This window comes from Odocoileus virginianus, chromosome 17 (genome assembly GCF_023699985.2).
Source record: "Odocoileus virginianus isolate 20LAN1187 ecotype Illinois chromosome 17, Ovbor_1.2, whole genome shotgun sequence".
In the NCBI taxonomy this organism is placed as follows: Eukaryota; Metazoa; Chordata; class Mammalia; order Artiodactyla; family Cervidae; genus Odocoileus; species Odocoileus virginianus.
Genome location: NC_069690.1, coordinates 26,576,037 through 26,594,152, shown reverse-complemented (window position 1 = coordinate 26,594,152; position 18,116 = coordinate 26,576,037). Strand labels below are relative to the sequence as shown.

The following is an 18,116-nucleotide window of genomic DNA, read 5'->3' as shown; positions in this document are numbered from 1 at the left end:
GCCTGGTTAGTTTTCAAGGAAGTTCTGGTGATGTTAGCTGTCTAAGGGGCAGACCATCCTTATCTGGTGGCTTGATTCCACTAATGAAAAGTACCGTTTGGAAAAAGCTGGATTTTTAACCAGTTTTGAACACCTAATAATACTGGACTAATATAGTAATTTTTTGTTTAATTTTCTTTTTTTTAAAAAAAAAGCAGGAAGAAGCTGTTTAGGGATGCAGCGAAATACGCTAGTGCCCCTTTTACCACCTTGTTTTCTGCACTGATGTTGAGTGGTGTCAGGCCAAAAGAAATCTTTAACTTAAAATCTGAGGGAAAAGTACCTAAAAAGCAGCTTCTCCGAGAGGAGGAAGTGATGCAGTGCAGGATTAGTTGTTGGCAACACTTGTGTGGCTGCCCTTCCTCACTTTAGACTTAAGTATATAAACGTGCTAGAGGCGAGCACTTACTTATCTTGGAGCCTTAACAACAACGTAGGGAAAGAGATGACCAGTTTTGCTGCCACCAGAGGCCCGAGTCGGTGTCTGCCTTAGCCAAGGTCACACCTCGACAGGCCCCAGATCTCACCTTAAAACTTCACCGCGTCTCAGCAGAGAATATGGCCCGCGCCGTATCTTTGAGCGCTCCCTCGGGAGGGCGGGGCTTCCGGTCGGCGCGGGGCCGTTTCCGGCGCGTTCATCCGCCGGAGCCGCTAACGCTCGTGGGCAGGACGGCGCCAGTGGAGCGAGCTGGGGCTGAGGCGCCTCGCGACCCTGTGCTCCTGGTTCATCTCTTTCTTCTTCCGGGCCTCCCTCTCGCAAAAATCCCTAGCTCGGTCTCCTCCCCCGGCTGGCTCTTTCATTGAGTCGGGGAGTAGGCGGGTCCCAATTGCCCGCCGGCAACGGGGGGAGGTGTTGCGGAGACCTTGGGACTCAGGACCGCACAAAGGACCTGATGCCCGAGCCAGGTCTTCAGGAATAAGCGGGAGGTTGTTTTATTTAAGGTGCAGGGCACTGTGCTAAGTGCTTTACCCATATTATCACAACTGTAGTGATGTAGACTAGCAGTCTACCCATTCTATTGTGGAAGCTGAAGCCTCAGTAACTTTGCTTCACTTATTCAATAAGTGATGAGTCAGAAATCGACTTCCCAAGCCTAGACTCAACCATACCTCTGCACTGTCTCTCTGCTATACTGTAAGCCAACTGTTTGACATATTCTTTGAACATCTTTTGTTCAGCTGTGTATTCGTGGGTCCTCTGAGGGGATACAGCGAGATAGAAGCCCAGCCTCTGTCTTCTAGGTTGTGTACACCTGAACCAGTTGACTAAAAAGGCAAAGCGCTCCAGTGAGTGGTGCTGGCTGTTCAGAGGAGGGACAGACAGATGGCAATCAGAGTGCGTCAAGAAGAATGCTGACCTGAGCTGGGTGTGATTTGGAAGATCAATGGAAGAACATTCCAGGTCGGGGGCAGCCAAAGCAAAGACTCACAGGTGAGTGAGGAAGGAGGATCTCTCCAGTTTTCTGTAAACAAGCTCATTTGTCAGTTACCCCACCAGAACAGATCACACCAGGAGGCTGGCCGCCTTTCTTTGAGGCCTCATTTTTTTCATTCTGCTTTAGAACAGGTGTTGAAAACTCAGTTAACTACAGGGGTGGGCCGTTAAGGTGACAAAGTTAGTAGCTGGCTTAGAGACTGGGAAGCCAAAGAGTGTGAACTGTTCAAAAGGAGCTACTGCCTCTCCACTCGAGACAGGTGTTGCCAAGCCAAACAGCTCCCGGTGTGACCGGATCGTCCCATTTTTCAAGAAAGCTAGAAATCTAGATTTTTAAATGAACTCCCCAGTCAGTAAATATAGGTAACTCATCCAATTAAAAAAAAAAACACTGGGTAGGCTAACCGAAATATGTCTATTAGCCAAATGTGACTCTCTGGCTATAGAATTTCATGGGATTGGGTAAGGACCATTTCACATGTTGAAGACTGAGATTTTTCCATCTGAATTATTTCCAGCCTGTCTTCATTCCGTTACAGGATGGAGACGAGACTCTTCCTGTGTAGTTCGCTGAAGGCCTCAAATAGCAGCCAGAGCCCCCAGTTTCTGAGAGATGCTGGTTTCAGTGAGGAGTCTAGGAGCTCTTCCTGGTTTGCATTGACCATCTTGTGGTTTCAAGTGTCTTCTAAGGACATAGGATGATAATACATAATCCTTGGGAAACAAAGCCCCATGTCAGTGATTATATGGGACTAGTGGATGAAACCTTTTTTTTTTTAACTGAAGGACTTTTCAGAACCATTAAAATGTCCGTTTGCATTAAGAATGTGGAGCTCAGGTTTAAAGAGTATTTTACAAACATTCTGTTTCTTTGATTCTAAAAGCATATTTTTCACATTTTAAAAATCTGGATGTGTTCATTTAATGTAGGGTCTCTGTTTTCCCTGTGAAAAGAAAATTGTCATTAAATCAGCAGTTTCAATGTCAGAAGTGTCTTTAGAATCAGGAATGTCATGTAGTTAACCAATGATGCCAAGCAAGGAAATCCGAAATCTTTTTAGTGGAGGACATTCAGGACTGGGAATCAAGCTTTGCTTAACTGAGACTCTTGCTCAGAGCTTTTAAATGTTTCCATCTTTCTCTGCTTCTTAGGATTCTGCCCTGGCCCTCAGGTTTTCATCTGATGGCTGGCATCTTGGGGATCTTGTTTTCGTAAGATTGTTGGAATTCCTGTGATCATCATATGAAGGCTTCCCCTGGCCTCATCACATCCTATATCCTGGAGTTGCCTCGGTTTAGACACCCAAGTATCAAGTTCTCTTCCGGAGGAAGTCTCCAATCTTGGTGGCGTGTGGACCCCATTTGGGGTAACTCTTTGGCATGATAATCTGACACAGCTGTCTATCCCCAGATGTAATTTGTCCATTTTTTAAAACAGGCCCTGCTGCCTCTTTTCAGAACCATTAAACCTGTACCTGGAAGTGTCTCCTAACCTTGGAGTGCTCAAGTTCAGTTGGACACTCTCATTCTGGAAAAAAAAATATGTGGGCTCCAGCTCAGGCAGTATCAAGACAGGCCAGGCCTGCAGACCCTCCAAGAGGACAAAACCCCTCTTCCTCACTGTAAAGCTGGATTCGTCTTACTGGATGTGAGACCTTTCCTCTGCCCTGTTATCTTTTCTTCTGTGTGATAATCACATGCTCACATTCAGTCATGCATGTGGGTATGCCTTTTTTCCCAGAACCTCCATGGTCTCTTCCACAGTTCTGCTGCAGCTGCTCCTCAGCCCAGGCCCCAAGGCACAGCAATCCCTGTGGAAGTAGCTGATGTCATCTGGGGAGGCAGCAACATTTGAGGATCTGACCAAAGACTGGAAGTATTAGGAAGCCCCTCAGAAGGATTGAAGCAGAGGCATAATGCTGAACAGTTACGAGAACGTGGACCCTCAGGGTAAGGACTCAGTCTTCATTTACTAACCCTGTGTACACCTGACAGGGAAAAGTCATCATTTAAAAAATCCCAGGACTTCCCTGGAGGTCCAGTGGTTAGGACTTTGTGCTTCTACTGCAGGGGTCCAGTTTCCATCCTATTTGCTACAATTAAAGATCCTGTATGCAGCAACTAAGACCGGGTGCAGCCAAAATAAACAAATACTTTGAATTTTTTTTAATAAAATTCTGTTGACATGCTCTTGTTTTGAATGGCCCCAGTGGGCTTTCTGGGTATTTTTATTCTGTTCCTGCTTTATACCAGCATGCTAGTATCTGTCTTCCATATCTTCAAAAACCAGATGAAAGAATTATGGGGAACCTTGGCGGGAAAGTGTTCCAGGTGGCATATCATGAAATTCAACTTTGTTTGCTTCTTTCTCCATCTCTTTAGGAGACTACTTAGAATTCTCCATGACACCACAGAGAGCTGGAAATGATCTCCCTGGTGTTTCAAGTCCAAGTGAAACAGAAACAGAGATAAGTACCATGAGAGAAAAGTTTCTCACCAGTGTGACCAAGTTGGTAGAAAGCAAAAGTTACAACAGCAAGGTATTTTCCAAAGAAAAGTACTTTCAAACAATCAAGGAAGTCAAAGAAGCTAAAGAGAAGGGGAAGAAGTCATCACGTGATTATCGCCGTGCAGCAAAATATGATGTGATTTCTGTAGAAGGCACAGAGAAACTCATAGAGGCTGCTCACAGAGAACGAGATCGAATACGGTATTATGTACACAAGGAAGAGCTGTTTGACATCCTTCATGACACACATCTCAGTATTGGCCATGGCGGGCGGACACGCATGCTCAAGGAGCTGCAAGGCAAATATGGGAATGTCACCAAAGAAGTCATTGTGTTATATCTGACTCTGTGTAAACAGTGCCACCAGAAGAACCCGGTACCCAAGAGAGGCCTTGCACCCAAGCCCATGGCATGTAAGGACAATGACTCCAGATGCCAAGTTGAAATCCTTGATATGCAGTCAAATGCTGATGGGGAATTCAAGTTCATTTTGTATTACCAGGACCACTTAACCAAGTTTATTATTTTACGGCCATTAAAAGCCAAGCAGGCCCATGAGGTAGTCAGTGTCCTGTTGGATATTTTCACAATTCTTGGTCCACCCAGCGTGTTAGAATCTGACAGCGGCATAGAGTTCACAAACCAGGTTGTTAATGAGCTCAATGAGGTATGGCCAGATCTAAAGATTGTCCTTGGTAAATCCCACCCTGGCCAAGGCCAGGGCTTCCTGGAGCGAGCAAGCCGTGATGTCAAGACCATGCTGAGTGCCTGGATGCGGAGTAACCACTCCTGTCATTGGACCAAAGGCCTGCGATTTATGCAGATGCTGAGGAATCAGGCCTTTGATGGTTCCTTGCAGCAGAGTCCGTATGAGGCAATGTTTGGTTGTAAAGCCAAATTTGGACTCTATTCCTCACATTTGCCCCGGGAAACCGTGGCTGTTTTACACACAGAGGAGGAGCTAGAAATTGCTGAAGAACAACTGGAAAGCAGCCTCTGGGTCAGGCAGGAAGAGAGGGCTGAGGTTGGAGCAGACCGGTCTGACATGGACGAGGACGTCGATCCCACACCTCTCGAAGCCTCGGAGCCCAGCACCTCCCAGGTGGCCTCAGGTCTCTTCTCCTGGTGAACAGACATCTGCTGGGTGGCTGCTTGTGCCTCTGGGTGCCGTAGAGCCACCTGAGAGCTGTAGCCAAGACCCCCCATGAAAGGAGTGAAGGCCACTCTCTCAGGATCGCTGTTCTTGGTAGTCCTGGGTCAGAGGGGACGGTGGCTCCAGTCTCTGATCTCACCTGCCCTGTTAATTCCCACAAACCTGGAGGCTTAAAACAGAACTTTGGGGACTTCCCTGGCAGTCCATGGTTGAGACTGTGAGCTCTCAATGCAGGGGGAGCCGGTTTGATCCTTGGTTGGGGAACTAGGATCCTGCATGCTCAGGACACAGCCAAAATTTAAAAAAAAAAAAAAACTTTCTTCTTAGTCCTAGAGGCCAGAGGTCTGAAATCAGGGTGTTGGCAGGGTTCATTCCTTCTGGAGGCGCCAAGAGAGAATCCATTCCAGGCCTTCCTCCTTTCTCTAGTGGCTGTCAGCAGTTCTTGGCACCCCTGGGCTCAGAGTAGCACATATCCAGCCTCGGCCTTGTCTTCATGTGGCCTTCTCTCCTTGGTCTGTGTGTGTGCTTCTTTTCTGTCTCTTACAAGGACCCCGTTGGACACCAAATCTATGTAGTTGGATTTAAGGCCCAGCCTCATTAATGATTTCATCTCAAGATACTTACCTTAATTTCATCTGCAAAGACCCTGTTTCTAAATAAGTTCACATTCATGGTTGCTCAGGGTTTGGACTTGGACATATCTTTGGTGGTGGGGGACTGCAGTTATACTGCAATTGGCTCAGGGGTAATGAACCTGCTTGCCAATGCAGGAGATTCAGATTTGATCCCTGGGCCAGGAAGATCCCCTGGAGGTGGAAATGGCAACTTGCTCCAGTATTCTTGCCTGGGAAATCCCATGGACAGAGGAGCATGGCAGACTGCAGTCCGTAGTGTTGCAAAAGTCTGACACAGCTTAGCGACTGAGCATGCACACAGTTCTACCGACTACAGTCAGTGGAAGAGGATGTTTGCTTGCAGAACATAAACTGATGGGGTCTGAGCCCTGTAGAGCTGGTGGGACTGCCCTGCATGTATCGAGTATCTGTTCCTGCTCCTCAGGCACAGAACCCAAAAGCTGGGGGCATCAGAGAAAAAGATATAGGTGAAGGACAAATAATGAGAAGAACAGAGGTTGATCTCACGTGCCCCAGAGACACTGCCCCACTAGCTGAGCTTTGTTTCCTGCTTCAACAGAAACCTGATGTACCCACCCTGCTCTCAGAATGGCAGCCACTGGGATCAATCTGCCTGAAATATATTTTAAAAATAGGTCAAAATTAAGGCATGGCTAGGGTTTGGGTCTGAGCCTGCCAGTGTGCTGTGCCTCAAGCACAGCATGACGTGGTGTAGTCCTGAAACGGTCATACATTCCAGGAAGTGACCAATAGCCGGGAAACAACTAGGGACTCTGGAGCAAATTGCAAAAGTTGGCCTGAGGTCACTGCTTCAGCCAGAGAATAGAGCAAAGGCCAGTCTGGGTCACAGTTCAGAGGAAAGGGGAGGGTAATGCCCAGGATCTGTGCATGGCTGTATTCTCAAAGGCCTGGAAGAGGACTCAGCCCATCAGAGGTGTTGAGTTAGGGTTTGCTGAGTGAATAAATGATTCTACAGACATGGACTCAAGGAAGGAGAAGGGGCCTGCAGTTTCTGACTCTCCAGTTCTTTCTTCCTGCATATCCCAGAACCATCTCAAACCATTCTGGGGGACTTCCCTGGTGGTCCAGTGGTTAAGACTCTGCGCTTCCAGTACAAGGGGCACAGGTTCGATCTCTGGTTGGGGGAGTAAAATCCCACATGTGCCTTGGCTCCGCCAAAAAAAAAAAATTCTGATTGCCCCCCACTTTGGCTTCGCCTTGGGCCAAGAGCAGTCTCCTGATGATGCCTGCCTCACAGGGTGGTTGTGAAAGACAGTGGGATAATGCTTGCGAACTTCTAAGATGTGAGTTGTCTTTGCTACCTTCAGATCTTACCCTCATCATGAGAGTTGGAGATCACTGTTGCCATTCCTTTGCTAATTAAACAGTGTTAAGCTAGACATCCAGGAAATCTGCACTATTATTAGACAGGAGGTGATGTCACTCTTCCAGCTTGTCTTGGAGGACCAGAATCTCGGCTTCATCCTTGGCCAGCACCTCACATCCCCTTCCTGTATCACTAAGCTGAGCAGGGCCTGGGAGGCCCAACTTGACTGATGTTGCCCCCTGTCCCCCCCATGCTGACCTACCACCTCCTGATGGTGGAGCAAGTCAGGAACCACACCATCAGCTCCTGTGGGTAAGAGGTCAAAGGAGGCACTATGCTACTGTCTTTCCCAGGGGGTGGCTGCAAATAACGGAGATTTCCGGAGCTGCTACCTCAGCCTTCCTCTTCTGCTCCCTAGTGTTTATAGTGGAGGGACCTGGAGGAGGACACCTAGACCCAGCCCAGCCTTCCTCTGTGTTATCACATTTCAGCATCTGGAGCAGAATCAGGCTTTCAGTTTGCAAGTATGTTTTGTCCATATAATGTCTTTTAAATTTAAAAGTTAATTGCCATCACTTTCAAAGCAGATTTCACATAAGAATCTGGATGTCTAGCACTTCTTGAAAATTTAGAAGATCCTACCTCCCACATTTTTTGCATGGCAGCCAACGACCAAGTAGTAACCCCCAGGAGACAGTCCAGTCCTGCATTCTACATTAGTCCACCATCTAGGCTGTTCAGATTGTTTGCATACACGTTTCTATGGTTGACTGCTAAAGAAAGGCAAATGAAGTCAATGTGAATAAAGGCCAGAAACAGACCCTTGTATCTAGGAATTTATGATAAAAGACATTTCAGATCTGTAGGAGGGATTGTATTATTCAGTTAATGGTGCTGATCAATTATACTTCAATTAAAAAAAAGATAGTGGTGCTGGATCATAGAGCTGTCCAACTGGAATAAAATAAAGTCTGATCCTTAAACATAAAAAACAAAACTGTAAAAATATTGGGGAAAAGAAATAGGAGATTTTTGTGATCTTGAAATGGAGAAACCCATATAAGAAAAGGTTAATATACTTGGTTACATAAAAATTTTAAATATTTATGAAAAACAATGCCTTTTAAAAATGGAGAAAAAGTAAATGACAGGCTGGGAGAAAACATTTGCAACACCTAAAACAGACATAAGGTACTGTCAACTGAAAAAAAAAAAAATGACCTAAAAGTTGAGAATTATGTTTTTATTGAGCAGACTTACTGAGGACTTAAGCCCCAGGCTACAGTCTCCCTTAAAACTCTGAGGGACTGTTCCAAAGAGGTGAAGGAGGAGCCAGGATATGAAGGAGTTTTTGCAAAAAAGAAACCACAAATAAGTAAAAGGTAGTTGAACATCAAAAGATTAGTGTCAATTAGAGAAAAAAACCTCTCTCAAATTAATGGACTTAGCACTTTTCTATGTATAGGAAGATGTAAGAGTCTGGGCTTATTGAAATTATTCTCTTGATATGCATCTTAACTAGGAACCGGTATCCTGTTTTTCTCCATCCTAAATCTCAGGGTGTACAGTCGTGGGCGGCTGCAGTGGCTGATGACGTGATGGCCACGGCATCCTTTGTTTACTGATATGTCAGGGGACATTCTTTGTCCACAGTACCTAATTTTTAAAGGGGTGCTTGCAAGTTAACAATGAGAAGAGCAACCAGTAGGAAAGGAGCAGATGTTAATGGTGGACGGAAAACAAACAGCTGTACCCTGGTGCAACTGTGGTGGGATGGAAGCAAGTCAGACTTGTCATCCAATCAGGGCTGTCCATTCAAATAAAACAGATCCAAGTTGTGTGAGCGTTTTGTTTCTCCTGCCATGCATGTGGGAGAAGAGGCAAATGCCTAGTGATGCTGTCTTGTTTTAACAGAAACCTGACTGATAATGAAGTCCAGTAGTGGTCGTGTTCTATATGGAACAGCAGTATTCATTTCCAGGGGCTGTCATAACCCACTGGGTGGCACAGAAATTTGTTATGTCACAGTTCTGGGGTCACATGTCTGAGATCAAGATGTCATCAGGGTTGATTCCCTCTGACGGCTTGGGGGAGAATCTCTTCTGGTGGCCTCAGATGGTCCTTGGCTTGTAGGTGACAGTCCCTCTATGTCTTCTCATTGTCTTCCCTCTGTGTGTGTCTGTCTCTGGGTCCAAATGTCCCCTTAGCATAGTAGATTAGGGCCCATCCTCAATGACCTCACTTTAACTTGATCATCTGCAGAGACCCTATTTCCAAATAAGGTCACATTCACAGGTATGGGGTGGAGGGATTAGGACTTCAGCTTCTTTGGGGTGACACAGTAAGTTCAGCCCATATAGCAGCAGCTAAGAGATGCAGGTTTGATCCCTGGATGGGAAAGATTCCCTGGAGAAGGGAATGGCTACCCACTCCAGTATTCTTGCCTGGGAAATCCCATGAACAGAAGAGCCTGGCAGGTACCGTCCACAGGGTCAAAAAGAGTCAGACCTGACTGAGCCACTAAACAACAATCAGAATGACAGATTTTGTTTGTTTGTTTTTGTTTTCTTGGGTTTTTTTGGTCACACGATGTATAGGATCTTAGGTTTTTTTCCGACCAGGGATCGAACCTATGCCCCCTGTAGTGGGAGCACAGATTCTCAACCACTGGACCACCAGGGAAGCCCCAGAATGACAGTTTTTTAGGAGGTAGTTTTTAAGGATGTATGGAAACAATGTCCAAAGCCTTAGAACGCTGCTCCCCCAACCCCATTCAAATAACACAGGCAGTTTTACTTGAACAGAAAACTGAAGAAATGAGTACCAGTTACATTCTTAAAAATCTTCAATATCAATTCTTGAGAAGATCTTAATTTAATACCTTGTCCAGCTAGATTATTTGGGTTAGTTTTTTTGTTTGTTTTTTGACGGAATCCTAACCCCTGGACTGCCAGGTAAGTCCCCTTGGCTTCCTCTTATAATACAGAACAGTGTCTCTCCCTCTACACACACAGGAGGAAGGGAATGTTGCCATATCTTCCTGTGGCTCCTTTTGTTCAGTATTAAGACTTGCATTTTTTAAGGCTAATCTCTGGAATTCCATTATGAGGCCTCCAGAACTCAATTTTATCAGGAAAAATAAATGAAGAATGGGCTAAAGATGATTCGACATAACAGTCAAGTAAGGTGGTAGTGGTTTAGTCGCTCAGTCGTGTCCGACTTGCAACCCCATGAACTGTAGCCTGCCAGGGTCCTCTGTCCATGGGATTCTCCAGGCAAGAATACTGGAGTGGGTTGCCATTTCTTTCTCCTGGGGATCTTCTTGACCCAGGCATCGAACCCAGGTCTCCTGCATTGAAGGCAGATTCTTTACCATCCGAGCTACAAGTGGCGGAGTGAAGTAAAGATCTGTAGCATTTCCCGCCCCCCACAGACTCAAGCATGTAAACTTGATATGTAACTTTGAAGGAGTCCCTTGAGCTTCAAGCTCACCTGTAAATTGGGATGATAATCCAATTGTGATCAGGTTTGTGAGAGAGGATGGGTATGGGGGAGGGGCTTGTTCTCCATCCAGTTTAGGGAACTTTCAGAGTTCAGTCTCACTCAGAATGACCAATCAAACTAAAGCAAGTCCCTTCCTCAAAAAAAAAAAAAAGATTTGGAGGCAGGAAAGCAGCCAATGTGGGCAAGTCCCATCCAGGTCTGTGTTGGACTGGGCCCTCCCTCCCGGCCTCTGCCACCCATGTGCCCACAAAGGTTCAGTGCCCTCTGTTCACATGCCCACCCGCATTCCAAGCCACAGGCTGGTCCTGGAGCCCTGGGTCAGGATACAGTCAGCCCTTCAAGGTTGAGCGCCCCTTGGTTCTCTTCCTGCTCCTGGGGTGGTTCTGGAGTGGAGTGGAGAGAGCAACTCTGGTTTTGAAACACACTTTGCTGTGGTCAGAACACTTAACAAAGTGTGTTAAGTGATCCTACCCCTTAACAAACTTGAAGTGCATTGTTGACTGTAGACAGAAAGTTGTATAGCTGATGTCTAGGATTTAATCATCTTGCATAGTCAAAACTTTATACCCCTTCAATGGTAGCTCCCCATTTCCCCCTCCCCCCAACCCCTGGCAACCACCATTCTATCTCTGCTTTTGTATGTTTGACTGTTTTATGTTTTGGGGTTTTTTGGCCATGCTATGAGCATGTGGTGATTGCAGCCATAAAATTTAAAGACACTTACTCCTTGGAAGGAAAGTTATGACCAACCTAGACAGCATATTAAAAAGCAAAGACATTACTTTGTCAACAAAAGTCCATCTAGTCAAGGCTATGATTTTTCCAGTGATCATGTATGAATGTGAGAGGTGGACTGTAAAGAAAGCTGAGCACCAAATAATTGATGCTTTCGAACTGTGGTGTTGGAGAAGGCTCTTGAGAGTCCCTTGGACTGTGAGGAGATCCAACCAGTCCATCCTAAAGGAGATCAGTCCTGGGTATTCATTGGCAGGACTGATGTTGAAGCTGAAACTCCAATACTTTGGCCACCTGATGCGAAGAGCTGACTCATTGGAAAAAGACCCTGATGCTGGGAAAGATTGAGGGCAGGAGGAGAAGGGGACAACAGAGGATGAGATGGTTGGATGGCATCAACGACTCAATGGACATGGGTTTGGATGGGCTCTAGGAGTTGGTGATGGACAGGGAGGCCTGGTGTGCTGTGGTTTATGGGGTCACAGAGTCGGACATGACTGAGCGACTGAACTGAACTGATGAGCATGTGGGATCTTAGTTCTCTAACCAGGGATCGAACCCAAATCCCCATCATTGCAAAGAACCCACACCCCTGCCTTGCAGAGCTCATTCTTAAACACTGAACCCTTAGGGAAGTCCTAAGGGACTGCAACACACCAGGCCTCCCTGTCCATTGCCAACTCCCAGAGTTTACTGAAACTCATGTCCATTGAGTTGGTGATGCCATCCAACTATCTCATCCTCTGTTGTCCCCTTCTCCTCCTGCCTTCAACCTTTCCCAGCATCAGGGTCTTTTCCAGTGAGTCAGTTCTTCACATCAGGTGGCCAAAATATTGGAGTTTCAGCTTCAGCATCAGTCCTTCCAATGAATATTCAGGACTGATTTCCTTTAGGATGGACTGGTTGGATCTCCTTGCTATCCAAGGGACTCTCAAGAGTCTTCTCCAACACCACAATTCAAAAGCATCAGTTCTTCGACACTCTTTTATAGTCCAACTCTCACATCCATACATGACTACTGGAAAAACCATAGCTTTGACTAGACGGACCTTTGTTGGCAAAGTAGTGTCCCTACTTTTTAATATGCTGTCTAGATTGATCACAGCTTTTCTTCCAAGGAGAAAAATCTTTTAATTTCATGGCTGCAGTCATCATCTGCAGTGATTTTGGAGCCCAAGAAAATGAAGTCTGTCACTGTTTCCACTGTTTCCCCATCTATTTGCCATGAAGTGATGGGACCGGATGCCATGATCTTTCTGAATGTTGAGTTTTAAGTCAACGTTTTCACTCTCCTTTTTCTTTCACCAAGAGGCTCTTTAGCTCTTCTTCGCTTTCTGCCATAAGGGTGGTGTCATCTGCATATCTGAGATTATTGATATTTCTCCCGGCAATCTTGATTCCAGCTTGTCCTTCTTCCAGCCCAGCATTTCTCATGATGTGCTCTGCATATAAGTTAAATAAGCAGGGTGACAATATACAGCCTTGACGTACTCCTTTTCCTATTTGGAACCAGTCTGTTGTTCCATGTCCAGTTCTAACTGTTGCTTCCTGACCTGCATACAGGTTTCTCAAGAGGCAGGTCAGGTGATCTGGTATTCTCATCTTTTGAAGAATTTTCCACAGTTTGTTGTCATCCACACAGTCAAAGGTTTTGGCGTAGTCAATAAAGCAGAAGTAGATGTTTTTCTGGAACTCTCTTGCTTTTCTGATGATCCAACAGATGTTGGCAATTTGATCTCTGGTTCCTCTGCCTTTTCTAAATCCAGCTTGAACATCGCTGGAAGTTCATATTTTGCATATTAACCCCTTATCAGATATATGGTTTGCAAATATAATATTTTGAGAGAAGATGGGGGACTCAGATTGATGCTTTAGTGACTATTTTCTACCTACAACTTTGTCAAAGCTAGCCTTATATTTCGGAGAAGGCAATGGCACCCCACTCCAGTACTCTTGCCTGGAAAATCCCATAGACGGAGGAGGTTGGTAGGCTGCAGTCCATGGGGTCGCTAAGAGTCGGACACGACTGAGCAACTTCACTTTCACTTTTCACTTTTGTGCATTGGAGAAGGAAATGGCAACCCACTCCAGTGTTCTTGCCTGGAGAATCCCAGGGACAGAGGAGCCTGGTGGGCTGCCGTCTATGGGGTTGCACAGAGTCGGACTCGACTGAAGTGACTTAGCAGCAGCTGCAGCAGCAGCCTTATATTGTGGAATAGAATTTGCTTTTTTTTTCAGCTCTAGCGGAAGAAGAAACATTTTCTTTTGTTATTTCTGAGACGCTATTCCCAGTAGTTTTTTGAGGCTACACATTGGAATGTCATTAGTTGGCACTGAGACCAGAAGGGGGAGGTGTCTGAGAAGCTCAGCTTTAAACTCTTGCTTCCAATTTATTCTGCAGGCTTTCTGGACATGTGTGCCACTGACAATTAAAGCATGGTTCACCAAGGTGAGCTTCAACACTAAGGTAACTTCAACCAGTTACCTCTCCACAGTTATTTTAGCCTTTTCAGATTTGGTGGCTTTGGGTTGTGGAATATTGAGGAGAAAGGTTTTAGGGGGAGAGGAGCTGTTTTTGAATGTGTGATTTACACATCTTTCCTTTGTAGAATTTTTTTTTCCTTTGTAGAATTTTTATAGAAATTGATTTGAAACCTGAGCTACCTTGAAATGTAAAAATAAGAACCCTCTGTTGTTCAAAAGTTAGCCAACGCAGAATAGGCTTGTCCCCAGAATCTTCTGAATTTTGTTCAGAAGTCTGTTCCTTTGAATTAGTGAAATTGGTTTCTGTTTTCGGTTCCTAGTTCCACTTGATTGCTGTTATCTTGGCACTACTCTTTGTTTACCCAAGTTCTGACATTTTTACCCCAGAATTAATTACCCCAGATGGTCTGCTCTGCTGTGTTTTCCAAGCAAACAAAGTGAGCAGGAAATATGAACTTCCTGAGCCAGCTGGCTTTCCGCTTTAATATGAGGTTTTGCCTTTTACAAGCGTGTTTATCTTATGTCTAATTTTCTTATTTATAATTAGCTATATATATAATATGTTTTATTTATATACACACACACACACACACACACACACACACACACACATGTGCAAGTATATAGGTTAGATCTAATTCTATTTTCTCTTTTTTTCCTTTTGAAATTGGGCCCTGATATTCTGCCTTTTGCTTCCCCAAGGCTCCTTTGTAGAATCTTCCTGTTCTATTCAATCTGAACTTCTGCATCCTTTCTGTCGAGGAGCTCCTTGCTCAGAATAACTTCTCCACACCTGGAACTTTGGTCTAGGATTTCTTTTCACTTTTAGACACTTCCCTCGTCATGACTAGCAGATGAGGTCTTATCAGCTTTCCTCCTTGGGTTTTGCACAGCCAGGTCATCCAGTGACCAGATGTTTGCCTCTCTCCCCTCCCCCCATGCCCTCTCAGCACTGAATATACAGTTCTTTGGAGGATGTCATACCCTCTCTAGGCCTTTCTCCTGGTCCAGTGACAGGAATCCTGGAAATGGCTGCCTTGAATGCAGGGGCCACTAAGATCTTGCCTCAACACTTTACCCAGATCACCAGTAATAACCCACCAGCCTCCCAGCCCTGAAACACTGCCTCTGCCGTGAGTGGAGTGGAGGGAGCCAGTCCTGATGCCTGGAAGCAGCCACCCTTCCTCCTCTCCAGACGCAGATACTCCCTGTATCAGGAAGAGAGCCTCCTGGAAACTGATCAGTCTTGGCTTTCCCTCTTTCTTCTCTTCTCACCCACCCACTTCTCTAGTCTATCACTTTCATTCATTCATCGTACACTTATAAACACCAACTATGTGCCTGCAGTGTGCTAGATTACCATCAAGTCAGCAGTCATGGTAGAGAGTGCTAAATGCTGAAATAGGGCACAAAGCAAAGGTTTGTTTTTTGCTTTTTTTTTTTTAAATATTATTGTTGTTCAATTGCTAAGTCATATCTGACTCTTTGCAACCCCATGGAATGTAGCACACCAGGCTTCCCTGTCCTTCACTATTTCCCTGAGTTTGCTCAAACTCACGTCCATTGTTGGTGATGCTGTCTGACCATCTCATCCTCTACTGCCCCCTTCCCCTTTTGCCTTCAATCTTTCCCACCATCCAGGTCTTTTCCAATAATTTGTTTATTTACTTTTGGCTGTGCTGGGTCTTCGTGGCTATACAGGCTTTCCTCTGTTTGTAGCGAGAGAAGGCCACTCTTTAGTTGCAGTATGCAGGCTTCTCATTGCTGTGTCTTCTTGTTGCTGAGCACGGGCATCCTGGATCAGGGATCAAACCCGTGTCTCCTTTGTTGGCAGGCAGATTCTTTAGTGCTGAGCCATCAGGGAAGCCAGTTAATTTTATATTTTGATCGTACCAGGTGGCATGCAGGATCTTAGCTCCCCGACCAGAAAGCAAACCTGCCTCCCTGCAGTGGAAGTGTGGAGTCTTAACCATTGAACCACCATCAAAGTCCCAGTAAAGACTTACAAATCTGTAAAAGGAAGGTCGGTGAGGGAGCCACACAAAAGACACTTCAGCTGAATTTTGACAGACTGTTTGCAGTTCAGCAGTGAAGTCTCCATTCTGCCTCAATTGCATCAGAGGACTTCTAGCAGGGGAAGTAGACTTGGTCAGATCCTCAGTAGAAAACCCTGGCAGACACCACCTTAAGGTTGTGATCAAATAAACATCCCAGTGTGGTTACTGGTACTGGTGCCTCTTGGTATGTTGCACTGAGAACACAGCAACATTTCTGTGACATTTCTACCAAAAATGTATCACCTGAATGTAACTATAAAGACACATGGGACTAACCCAAATGGAGGGGTATCCTACAAAATAGCTGGTCAATGTGAGGAAGGCATTGAAAGTTGCAGTTAAAGTGAGTGAAAGAGACGTGGCAAATGAATATGATGCATGATCCAGTATTTTCTTTTATAGTGGACATCACAGGGACAGTTGGCAAAATCTGAATATTATTTGAAGCTTATATTATGATATCAGTGTGAATTTTCTGATCTTGAGACTTGCACTGTGGTTATGGAAAACAAGGTGTGGTTATGCACCTTGTTTTTAAGAACTAGACATTGAAGTATTCAGAGGTAAAGGGGCATCATGTCTGCAACTTAATTTCAAACAGTAGAGAAAAAAAAAAAGGGTGCAGAGGGGGAGAGAGGGAAGGAGAGAGAGAGGGAGGGAGGGAAGAAAGAAGAGATACAAAGCAAATGTAGTAATATTAACATTTGGGGAAACCTGGGTGAAGAATATAAAGGAATTCTTTGCACTGTCCTTGCAACTTTTGTACTGTTCTTGCAACTTTTCTGTAAATTTGAAATTATGTCTCCCCCACCCACCAATTTTTTAATTGTCAGAGTCCTACTAAGAGGGCAGACAACTTTGCCTTCCTGTGACCAGTCCTTAGGCCTGGGGACCTATGAACATGAGGATACAGGGCAGTAACTCTTGGGCTTGCAGAAGCAGGATTCCATGCAAACAGTCTTTTTTTTCATTTGACTTGTGTGTGGAATCTTAGTTCCCTGACCAGGGATTGAACCCATGACCCTGACAGTGAAAGCACCAGATCCTAACCACTGGACTGCCAGGGAATTCCCTCAATTCACCCACTGATGGACATTTAGGTTGCTTCCAATTTTTGGCGATTATAAATAAAGTTGCTATAATTAAATGCAAGTTTGTGTATGGGCATTAGTTTTCAGTTCATTTGGGTAAATACCTAGGCATGTAACTACAAGATCATATGGTAACTACGTTTAGTTTGTTAAGAAATTTTCAAGCTGTCTTCCGAAGTGGTTGTACCATTCTGCTTTCCCACCAACAATGAAGGAGAGTTCCTGTTACTCCACAACACTGCCAACATTTGATACTGTGGAAATTACCATGTGACCCAGAAATTCCACTATTTACATTCCCTAGAAAACTGAAAACATTATGTATGAAAACTTACATATTCATGTTTATAGCAAAATTATGCATGAGAGCCCAAAGTCCCAAATGTCCATCAGCTTACAAATGGATAAATAAAATATAGCATATCCACACAGTGGAATATTATTCATCCATAAACCAGAATGAAGTAGTGACATACTTTATAATACGAACAAACCTTGAAAGCGTTATGCTAAATAAAAGAAGCCAGACTCAGAAGGTCACATATTGTATGATTTCATTTAACTGAATTGCCCAGAATAGGCAATCCATAGAAAGTAGATTAGTAGTTGCCAGGGACTGGGTGGGGAATGCAGAGTGATTTGAGTGGTAAAAATGTTCTGGAATTGAATAGTTGTGATGGTTGCACAACATAAATATACTAAAACTACCAACTTGTACACTTTTAAATGGTAAATTTTATGGTATATGGATTTTATCTTTAAAAAAATAATAAAAAGAACCATGGAGACTCACTCCTGGGCAGAGATAGGCTGAGTCCTAATCAAGGAGATTTCAACATTTTCAGCTGGATTTCAGAACTGCTATGAACCAATGACTCCTGTGTGCCTCTCATATCCCTCCTTTTTATTTTTAAATTTTCACTTTATTTATTCTTTTCAGCTGCGCATTGCAGAATGTGGGATCTTAGTTCCCCTACCAGGGATCGAACCCTTGTCCCTTGCAGTGGGAGCAAGGAAGGAGTCTTAGCCAATGGACCACCAAGGAAGTCCCTTGTGTCCCTCCTTTTTAAACGGTAATGTGTACCATGGTTATCCTTTGACTGTCCCACCCTTGTATCCTGGGTGTGCAGGGGATGATCACTTGTCT

At 44.8% G+C, this 18,116-nt stretch overlaps 1 protein-coding gene across 1 annotated transcript; it reads left to right on the top strand.

The window, feature by feature from the left end:
• The first annotated feature begins 191 nt into the window (after positions 1-191).
• KRBA2 (KRAB-A domain containing 2) lies at positions 192-10,133 on the top strand. Its single transcript, XM_070479070.1, has 3 exons — positions 192-1,471; positions 2,627-3,424; positions 3,857-10,133. The coding sequence occupies exons 2-3, from the start codon at positions 3,391-3,393 to the stop codon at positions 5,110-5,112; spliced, it is 1,290 nt and encodes a 429-aa protein (XP_070335171.1). The 5' UTR covers positions 192-1,471; positions 2,627-3,390; the 3' UTR covers positions 5,113-10,133.
• The last annotated feature ends 7,983 nt before the right edge of the window (positions 10,134-18,116 follow it).